This window comes from Drosophila arizonae, chromosome 2, assembly GCF_054131065.1.
Source record: "Drosophila arizonae isolate 15081-1271.41 chromosome 2, UAZ_ARI_1.0, whole genome shotgun sequence".
Classification (NCBI taxonomy): domain Eukaryota; kingdom Metazoa; phylum Arthropoda; class Insecta; order Diptera; family Drosophilidae; genus Drosophila; species Drosophila arizonae.
The window spans coordinates 28,559,351-28,570,039 of record NC_142922.1 but is presented as its reverse complement, the minus strand read 5'-3'; the positions used below and the strand labels follow the sequence as shown (position 1 = coordinate 28,570,039).

The window sequence follows — 10,689 nt, the reverse complement described above, 5'->3', positions numbered from 1 at the left end:
GGCATTACGTTTTATGGCACATAACGATAACAATCGAGCTCATCAAAGCATCGGAATCAAGCTGTGTGGGAAGATGACAGCCAGTTCTCTTTATAAAAAGATACTTGTGCGAGGTTATATTACGTATGTATGTATTGCAATAAAGTTAATATCTAATTGTGGTTTCTTTTCATGGCAGGCAGATGACAAATAAGTTGAGAGGACGATGATAAGATGATAAAATGATACCATGAGTGAAGTAAATGGAGAGGAAAATACTGAAAGGACCAGAAAAGAGAGAGAAAGAGAGATAGTGAGAGATGGAAAGATAGAGAGATAGTGATATATATATATATATATATATATATATATATATATAGAGAGAGAGAGAGAGAGAGAGAGAGAGAGAGAGAGAGAAAGAGGAGACGAGCAATAGAGGCAAAGAGCTAATATTAAGAAAAAGATATAGAAATTAGTAGAGAGGGAGAGAGTACAGCAACGACAGAGAATAGGTATCCGAAAGAGTGGTTGAGAGAAAGACAAACAAATAAAACGGAAATGGAGAGAAAATAAAGACGGAGAGAGAAATAAAGACTGGAGAGTAGATGGAGTAAGAAAGAGAAATACAGGCAAATAGAGAAAGAAAGCTGAAGATACGCAGATAGATAGAGAGGTGAGATAAATAGAGATATAAAGCAAAGGTCGTGGCACGGAGTAACTGAGTGAACGGTACAGGAAAAAAGAAAGAAAAAAGCCACAAAGAGGTATCAAAGACCTGAAAAAGTGAAAATAAATAAAGAGAAAGACAGATGGATATAGAGATAGAGAATGCTTGAAATATCTTTAAAAAAAAGATAGACAAGAATACAGAGAAACAAAGAGCTATCGAGAAAAAGAGAATGAGAAGAACAAGCGGGGAGGCACATATAAACGAAAATACGATCATGGTAGTGGTAAGTCTCTATTCTTTTAGCTCATACATATTAATGCACAAGCTCTATAACCACACACAGTTTGATTAGATCAGCACCAATTAAATATTTTTCCCCACCAATTATATAAAACACAGTCCGAAAAGGAGATTATATAGATTTAATGCAATGAAGAGAGCTTCTATAAATGCAGTGCAATGTGCTAGCTATATATTTTATATAAATTTAAAGTATTACGAAATAGTACAATAGCAATTTCAATATTATTAATCTTCAGGTCCTTCCAGGAGCCAGAATGTTTCCATTTCACCTTTGCCCTTCACATTAACTCTGCCGCGTGGCTCTACTTTATAGCCCACATCTCGCACTTTCTCCGCCGTGTAGTTGGACAATTGTATCTTCCAAGGATCGCAGCTGCTCTCCATGCGTGAGGCCGTGTTCACAGTATCGCCAAAGAGACAGTACCGCGGCACCTTTAAGCCCACAACACCCGCCACCACTGGGCCAGAGTTGATGCCCACTCGAATGGCCACATCCGGCAGATTGTGGGACTTCACCTTCTTGATGACCCTCAGAGCCATGTCGCAGGCATGCTGGGCATGCAGGGGATTGATATCTGGTGCCCCGGACACTGCCATGTAGACCATGCCCACAGTTTCCACCTTATAGACGAAGGGCGATATAATTTCCTCGTCCAGGGCGGAGAAAACTTGGTTTAGGATGTTTACCGCCTGCATTGCTTCCTGCACGTTGGTTGATCCGCTGTCGTAGATGTTCATCACTTCAATGAAAATTACGGAGACCTCTTCAAAGCTCTGGCAGACGTGTTCATTGCTCACGCGCATTCGTTCTGCAATGGGGCGCGGTATCATCGAGTAGAGAAGTTCGTCTCCCTGCTTCTTCCAGCAATCGGCTAACTCCAAGGACTTTTCCAGTTCATCGGAACGTTGTTCTTCCTTCTCAAACATTATTTCGAGCTTGGAGCAATGTTGCCAGCCCGCCATGACAAGCTCTCGGCTCAGACCATGCGGATTCAGATCATTCAGGTACAGGCCAATGCTATGCAGCTCATCCAGATTTTCTATAAGGGGACTGCATAGGAAAATCAAGGAGTCGATGTCCTTGATGTAGAACATCTGTCCTTTGAGCAGGATAGAACGTAGCCCTTGAGAAGCCCGACGTTGACCTGTGGCCGGATCGATTTCTACTTCGCTGGGTCCATCATCTATGTCACCCACATTATTATCGCTGAACTCTTGGGCTTTCGCCAGCGCGATAGCCTGGGCCTCGTTGAGAAGCATGTCGTCGTAGTTCTCAAAGTCCATGTTGAGTACAGCATCATAGGCAAGCCGATTGTGTCCAGTACGGATCAACTCGAACTCAAAGAGGACCGTACGCATCTGGATCAAAGTGTCCCAGTCGATGGTGGTGTCCTTTGGTCTGCGACAGTAAAATAGATTCGTGACATGGGTGCCTATAAACGCCTTCGGATTGGCGCCCGGATTATGCATTATCCACGTCTCGACTACCTTCTCGCCCGCATGCGTTATTTTCATATCATGATTGAGCACAAAAGTGAAAGGAAACAGCTCCAGGAATACATTCAGATCCACAGCTGGCATCTTAACCTGGGACGGGTGGGCCACGGTATTCACCCGCTTCGCCATGTACTCGCTGTTATCAAAGTCCAGGCGGTACTTGACTATGACAGTTAGAGGACCCTCTGTCATTTTGATGGGTCCCGCAGTGCCTCCGCTTATATCATTCTGGCTCTCGATCACATAGGCCTTGATCTCCAGCCCATAGAACTCTCTTGCCACCTCCGTCATCTGGCCGATGAGATATTTCGACATGCCCGTTCGCCCACTGCGATATAGAATGACCGCTCCACCCTCGTCCATGCTGGTCAGCTGCATGCTGGGCGACTTCATCTTCGGATATGTGAAGCGCATAATTAGATGAATGTTGTCGATGGACTGCAGGAAATCGCAAAAGTAGCGACCCGTCGAACGTATCATCTTGTCGTAGCCAAAGTTGCTGAAGAATCGCACGAAGCACTTGCCGAAGAAGTTCATGCAAAAGTCAAAGGACTCGCCCGTACAGGCGGAAAGGGCTGCCGCAATATCCGGCATCAGCTTGTCCGGATATATCTGATGGGTCTTAAAGCTGTTGTGCTTGCAGTCGACGATGCGACAAACCTTTTTCCATACGTCCATGCCGTACTCCTCCTGCACATAGTGCTGGACACTCTCATACAGCATTCCATACATGGCTCAGCGATTTTACTATTTGGGCAGCAAATTTCTATAAGTAGACATTGTTGAAGATGAATGAAATTTAGTATAGCATTTAATATAATATTTTATATTTATTTTATTCAGTTGGTATCATGCGCTAAGGTCTGATCTAATTTGTATTACTTTTTTCTTTCAGTTTATATGGTTTCCTAATCCTTCGAAATATTTAGACACTAAATATATTTTGCTTAGCTTCCACTTTAAATTTAGCTTATTTTAAATACCTTTATAGCATACCTTTACAATCGTTTTTTGCCCTGCTTTAAATGAGCAACAGGCTTGGCTCTTAAATTAAATTAAAATTTCGGATCCCCTTTCACTTTGCAACTGTTTGTAGTTTGACTCGCATTTCCCAGCGGCACTTATTTATTTATGGCGCAAACGGAATGTAATTTGCCACAGCACAGGAAACCCAAACATATAATTTTTATTTATTTATTTATTTATTTTGCTGCTTTTGCGCTTTGTATACCGGAAGATGTGATTTTTTTTTTTTATATATATTTACATATATTTTTTTTTACTTTTTTTTTAAAGGTTGTTCGTACTGCTTGTGGCTGTGTCCTGCGAATGAAGCGCCGCCTGAGTCGAATACGACTTTTATAGCCAGCTGTCCGCTACATCAGTCGCCCCATTTCGAAACCCTTTCGGGTGCTTCTGGTGTGCCCCCATGCCTGCCGCCTCTTTAGTGCGTTGACAGTGTTTCATTACATGTCATTGCTCCTTGTTGATGCCAATTGACGCTCGCTAAGTCGATAAAGTACCCGCAATGAAGTATGCTTCCCTATTTTTATTGCTTTCACAACGAAAATTCACACGCACAAAATGCGTTCCTTGCATTCCTATCTATGTACATAAATACCGTTTTGTTAGGGGTTAAGTACATAGTGCTGATTGGGGTTTCCCTTTGGCATTTAAGCAGATCACACTATCTATGAATTTATATACTTGGCATATCCATTGTCAACTTAAATGAATCTCTTCTGTGGCCTATTATAATATAATATATAGTAAGGCAATCAAACGTGTTCTGAATATTTATTTCTTAAGTAAAATACTTAAATCTTCTAAATTATAAAAATAAATAAAATAAAATACATTGATACTCATAATTTAAATATTTTTGTTACATTTTAATATGGAGTATTAAAATAACTGTAAACTAGGGCAATATATTTTTGTTTGCCAATTCTGAAAATCTATAGTAGAATAACGTAACTATGAATAGCTAATGATAGAGTTATTTTCTGATCATCGAAAGTGTAGCTGGACAGTAACTGGCCGTTCTGATCAGCAATGTATATGCTTTATAGAGTCAGTCAGGGTTCCTTCTGCCTAAAACATACATTTGAAGGAAAAGCAAGATTCCCTGAATTCCAATTTCACAGCGTGTTCTAAATAAAGCAATGTAAACATTTGCATGAAGCGGAATATGTTATAGGTATTCAGATATTCATTTCATAAAAGCTTTTTGTTTGCAGGCAATGTATTTGATGCTTAAATGCGCTGTCAAGGATGTTATTGGTCAAGGACGAAAAGAATTAAATCACCGTAGGCACACTTATCTACGTATGGGAGCTGAAAACAAATGTTGACAGCTGATGACAACGGTTAAGCTCTAAAGGATGTTGTGCTATTTATATTAGCTGTCTGGTTGCAGTGCTGAGCTTTGAAAAACTTGAATTGTGGATAAAAGTAGGCTAAAGGAGGCTAAAATGCTAAAATATTGGAAACAGGCTAGATAAAAAATGAAAGAGAACATACGAAAAGTACCAAATATATTTGAGAGTGACCTTTTTTTGGTAATCATAATAATAAAATTAAAATCAAATTATTTTGACATACAACACAATGCTGACCTTTTTCTATTTTATTTAAACTTGAATCTCGCCAATTATTTTGGATTGATATATTCTATTTCCTGTATAAGCATTTCTTCTAAGAATATCCTCTAATTACCTCCTTTAAGTATGTCGTTTAATTATTTCCTCTAAGAATTTTCCCCTAAGTCTTTTCTTCAAGTCTTTAATGCTTAGCTGAACTATCATTAAATGTTTACACACACTTTACTTCACTTTACTGCACTGATCCCACCAGGCTTGGCTTAGGTGACTGCAGAAATGCTGCAGCTGCTGCCCTTTATATAGGGCGACTTTCACTCATAGCCTAGGTCCCTCTCAAATGTTGAGGTCATTGCAGTCGCCCTTCAAGTGACCATTGAGAGCAATCTCTGCACTCTCTTCAAGCATTCTAGCTTCGTTTCACTCAAGATAAATAGCAAAAAAAACACTGCTCTGCACACATATAGACAACTAAATGATCTTTTATAGCTCCTCATCCATTACTTTTCTTAGGCAGAGAGGCAAATATATAGATAAATATACAGTTATATTGGATTATACAGGGGCGATCACGTATGGATACATGTTGGCCAATTCGACGTTAAAATGCCAGAGAAGCAAAGAGAAAATATATGTTCGATTGGGCTAAATGCTGATATACTAAAAAACTTATGTACATTAATAATAACAATTATTAGATGGCTATTCTTACTCATTTTCAATGGATTTATTATCTAGTCAAACAGGCTATATCTAGACTAAAATAGGCTAAGCTGGTGCGAGAATAGGCTAACAAATTTGCTAAATTTTTTTTTTAAATATTTATAAACTTACTATTTATAAACTCAGTGTATGCCATTGAATAACTTATTTAATTTTTCTTCCTTACGTTCTTTAAAAATCAGTACAGGGTATTTTTAAGCTTCCATTATTTTTTGGTGCTGTCACGTGAAAGTCCACTCAATCAAAGCCCTTGCTCTAAACACACCTGGATTCAGCCCTGTGCCCGACATCCATAATAACACTTAAATAAACACTTCTGTAGACTTCATGATTGATGTGGCAAATAAGATTGCATTTATCATGGAAAATGCAGCCTAATTGGATATTTATACATATATATTTATAAATACAAAATGTTCTTTAGATTAGTCTTCGGTGCAGCCTATTTGCCCAAGCCCACCTTGTTGAAGAGCTTGTCCTTGACAAGTTGGGCCATCAGGCCGTGAATGAGCTCGATTGTGGAGCGGCTGCAGTCGCGCGTTGCCTTGGACAACTTATCCTCGGATCTCTTCTCATTGACGTCGGTGCCTGTGGAATGAGAATAAGTTCTTATTATAAAAGGCGAATCGTGAACTTTTTACATCAACCAAGTGTATGTACCGCGACCTAAGAAGTTTTCACTTTGCTCCAGCTTCTCGGACAGATCCATGATCTGGCCGGTGGTGTATTCCGTATTGGTTAGGAGACCTGAGCTGCCCAGTGTATTCACCCAGTATTTGTTCCACAACGAGTCAAGCAGTTTGCGATCCAAGTCCGACTTGAAATAGCTTATCTCCAGTGGATAGTATTGCTTGCAGTGCACACCAAAGTCTTCAATCTTGTTGAGCGGGATCGTCTGATACTCTGACGGCTCCTCGTTGGGCGGTTTGTAGCCTTTGGGATATGTGCGGAAAGCACCAAGGCAAACCTTGCCAGCAGACACGGTGCGCACCGGATCTACAACAATTGCGACGAAGGGCTCCTGGTAGGTCTGATTGAGCATCTGGGTGGATACATCGATGCCCGACAGCCAGCACCCGTAACCTGGATGGCTGTGATACCAACCAACAGCGTGCTCCAGCCGTCCCACTTCCTTGGCCGCCTCCATGTAGGCAGTCATATACTCATAGGCTTGGGCCTGGGCATTAACTCTCGTCTCTGTTCCCTCCACGGGCAGTGCAAAAGCATCCATCACAATCTGCAATTTATTGCTTTACTAGCGTTTTTTTTTTTTTAATCTAGCGTTGCCTACCATTGTGTTGTCCTCCACTTTGCCTAGCATTAGGCCCATCACCTCCAACGTTCCACCAGAGCGAGCATGCATGACCATCTTGAGCAGTGCCAGAGCCGAGATTTTAATGTCCTTAAAGAAATGCGGATCTTTCTCCCAGGGCTTGGCGTCAATTATTTGGCGCTGCTGCTCGGCATCATAACGAAAGATTTCATCGCAGCTGGGCAATTTCTGTACGTTATTTTCCAGCTCCCATTTCTTTTGTGCAGCATCAACATCCATTTTATATTGTAATTTATGCTCCAATTTTATTTGTCCGGCTCGAAGTTTTTTAGTGTTTTGTCCTCAATAGGTACTGTTAAGTCGTATACAGAGCAGCCAACTTAGGTGGCAACGCTATGTAGCTGAACATGCGCCATATTTGCGTTTACAGTAGTCAATTTATCGCGTATTTTAGGTTAGCAGATTCTAACAGCTGTTGCTATTTTGATGAGTCTGGCGCGGGCGAACAGTCACTTATATTTCTTACCGTTACGTGTTATGTTAACTAACAGCTCTGCTATTAAAATCAAATAGTTGGATATTGACAAAAATGTTGATATATTTATATTGAATAAGTGTTCACAATGAATTACAATTCTACAAAATAAAAATTACTGCCATAGACTCTGAAAATATGCAATAACTCTTCGAACTGTTGAAATAGCACTCGCTCTGAGAACTTGAAAGGCTGAATTCAACTTATTTTGCTGCACCTGTTGAATTGTGCCATCCACCGTATCCTTGCACACGAGCTGATAAACGAAAACATTTCTGTTTCGCTGGCCCATCCTATAGATGGCGCTTTGTGGTTTCAGATGCGGATTCCAGTGAGAATCCATGACCAACAAAGAATTGGCTCTATATAAATTTAAACCAGATTTCGCTAATCCTAAAGTGACGAGCAGAACGCAAGGCTCATCAGATTCGTTAAAATTTTTGATTGTATCACGCGTATTACTGCTAGTTAACGTAATAATCCTTAGTTCTCTGCTGCCGCTATTTAAATATTCTTTCAATATTTCTAGCAGTTCTTTCCAGTGCGATACTACAATGATTTTCTCCTTATTTTGCAGTACGCATTGATCAATTATCTCAGAAGCTTTAAGAATTTTCGTTGAGGGAGTGGCCCGGTCAAAGATGGGATTCCTTAGGCTCAGAACATTATCATCAGATGTGTTACTGTAGTCGTAATATCTTTCGCCTTCGTATTGTTCCGGTTTAATTATGCTATCTGTATTATAATAAAATAAAAATATATATAATTGTGTCTAGATTCATAGACACAGGTTCTGAAACTTACCGATCGGATTAGATATGGATGAGAGCATAGCTGTTGGGTTGCACCCGCACCAAGTGTATCATGGAGCGCCTCTGGACTTGTCGATCCAGTTTGTTACGAACTTTGTCATACAATATTCTTTCTTGTACATCAAGTTATACTTCAATGGGAAATTCTTTTAGAGTTGGAAAATTCTGAATCTGTTCAGTTGACTGAACATCAGACATTGTACGCCTTAAGCACAAACGTTTATCCTTCCTTAACTGTCCTCTGCACAGAAAGCCGAGCAATGCCATAAAATCTTTTTCGTTATTCTGGATTGGATCTCCAGTCACAGCCCATCGAAAATGGCTGTTCAGAGTGCAGATTGCTTTTGAACATTCCGACTTGGTATTTCTTATGGCTTGAGCCTCATCCAAAATGAGGCGACGCCATTTGAGATCCAGCGGATTCGTTTCTTTCTTCGCATCATACGTTACAACTCTATAGGTGGTGATCACAATGTCTGCGTTATAAATGTTGCTGATGTCGCGATTTTTTCCGATGTACTCATAGACCCAAAGCTGATCACCCGCCACAGCTCTAATCTTATCTACCCACTGGGTCAGGATAGCTTTTGGACATACAATCAGAGTTTCGCCAGCATAGTCTAAAAACAAATTAAGTAACGAAAGTACGAAGTAGTATAAGTGAAGAAGAATTCTTCTAGTTATATTTTGCTTGTACCACACACCAAGACTTTTTAAATGTTTATGTATGTTTAAATTTATATAAAAGTCTACCCTACAATACAAAGCACTTGTATTGTAGGGTAGACTTTTATATAAATTGAAGGAACTTTTTAACTTTGAAAATACCAATAACACCTTTGATATTTTATGCTTCTGCATTCAATCATCCAAAGTCGTAAGTACACAAAGTTATACGAATATAAACAAACATCATCAGCCAACCGATTTGAGCAGTTTTGCTTGTTCTGGAATTGAATGATCTACACATGGAATATGAGAATCAGAACAAGTAAAAGTGTTTAAATCGGTCGACTTCCAGTCGAGATATACTAATTGTTGTTTTAATATCTTTTATACATATATAGTTATGTATATATATTGAGTGGATATGCGAAATGGTCAGAAATATGTAGGAACTTATCAAATATGTATGTATATAATAAATAGTTGATAAGTTGCTAAAAATTGCAGACCGTTACGCATGGCCACTCACACTTGAGCATACATATGTATATGTACATATATGTATGAAAGTCCGGTTGCAGATGAACTATCAATTTGTTCAACGCAATACTAAGTATTAAATACAAAACATAAAATTTTTTAAAATATTGTTTGTATGGGACTGATAAATGAATTTGAAATATGTATTTATCTCAGTGGTCTACACATAGATTGCGGATCATGCTAATCCAGAATATATATTTTATTGTCTACCATGTCTGCCACGCCTTCTTCTATTGCTTATCTGCTTTCAGTTTACACATAATTCGCATTTTTAATGAAATATTAGCTTAGTGCTGTACTCACTCGAGTGTGTGTCTTGCCTATTCTCTAGTTTTTTGAGGAGTAGCCAGCAAATTATAGTACACGTACTGCCTAATCCTTTGTCATCGGCCAGGATACCACCAAATGGTTCCATATTCTCACACAGGTTTATCCACTGGAGAGCTTCTATTTGATGATTCTCGAGATGTACATCGAAGTTTGATAAACTTTCGGGTTGTACCGTATATCTGCCTGAAAATCTGGCCAATTCGTCCACGAGTTCCTATACGTAATTAAATATTTGAAATAAAATTGTTTTTAATAGTTTATTTAAACACTTACCTCGCTGCAACTAATATTTAACTGCATTTTGGGTGAGTATAAAATTAGTTACAGTTAGTACGTTGCGAAAAAAGATCCGGATGCTTACTGTTGGGGAAATACACAAAAACTAATGCTTTATCAGATGAATGTTCATTATATATGTATTCTACTAACAAGAATTTCATGTTGGAGCTCTGACGCTCAAACGTATAAGAATACATTAATAATACGTATAAGAGATATTTATTGCGATTAACGTAAATTAACAGCGACGATCGACGTTAATATAACATTTTAAGAAGGGCGCGCACTTTGAATTTGAATTAAAATCAAACAGCTTAAGATTCGTTTTCACATAGAAATATAATTAAATAAAATAATTGTAATTATACTAGTTCCATAGAATTATCAGCTAAAAACTCATGCTCAACAGTTTTATACTTAGTTATTTATCAGGCAATTATCGGTGAACCTCTCTATCTTCCAAGAGCTCTTGGTACTCC

General features: G+C 39.0%; 2 protein-coding genes and 1 pseudogene across 5 annotated transcripts; all 3 read right to left on the bottom strand.

Moving 5' to 3' along the window:
- Positions 1–1,092: 1,092 nt before the first annotated feature.
- Positions 1,093–3,181, bottom strand: Gyc89Da (Guanylyl cyclase at 89Da). Its single transcript, XM_018001161.2, has one exon. The coding sequence runs from the start codon at positions 3,179–3,181 to the stop codon at positions 1,178–1,180; it is 2,004 nt and encodes a 667-aa protein (XP_017856650.1). The 3' UTR covers positions 1,093–1,177.
- Positions 3,182–6,096: 2,915 nt separating this feature from the next.
- On the bottom strand, positions 6,097–7,537 carry CSN5 (COP9 signalosome subunit 5). 3 transcript variants are annotated; one of them, XM_089463182.1, is made up of 3 exons: positions 7,064–7,537; positions 6,439–7,009; positions 6,097–6,360 (listed from the first exon to the last, which is right to left on the bottom strand). In XM_089463182.1, exons 1-3 carry the CDS (start codon positions 7,322–7,324, stop codon positions 6,215–6,217), a joined length of 978 nt encoding a protein of 325 aa, XP_089319308.1. In that variant the 5' UTR covers positions 7,325–7,537; the 3' UTR covers positions 6,097–6,214. The 3 variants fall into 3 exon arrangements, with proteins under 3 accessions (XP_089319308.1, XP_017856425.1, XP_017856424.1); XM_018000936.2 differs by having other exon boundaries at positions 6,436–7,009; positions 7,064–7,535; XM_018000935.2 differs by having other exon boundaries at positions 6,433–7,009; positions 7,064–7,531.
- A 769-nt stretch (positions 7,538–8,306) lies between these two features.
- On the bottom strand, positions 8,307–10,399 carry LOC108609344 (transcription termination factor 2-like; annotated as a pseudogene). Its single transcript, XR_016268605.1, has 5 exons — positions 10,361–10,399; positions 10,205–10,291; positions 9,905–10,145; positions 8,385–9,012; positions 8,307–8,315 (listed from the first exon to the last, which is right to left on the bottom strand). The product of XR_016268605.1 is annotated as a transcription termination factor 2-like (transcript).
- Positions 10,400–10,689: the final 290 nt, after the last annotated feature.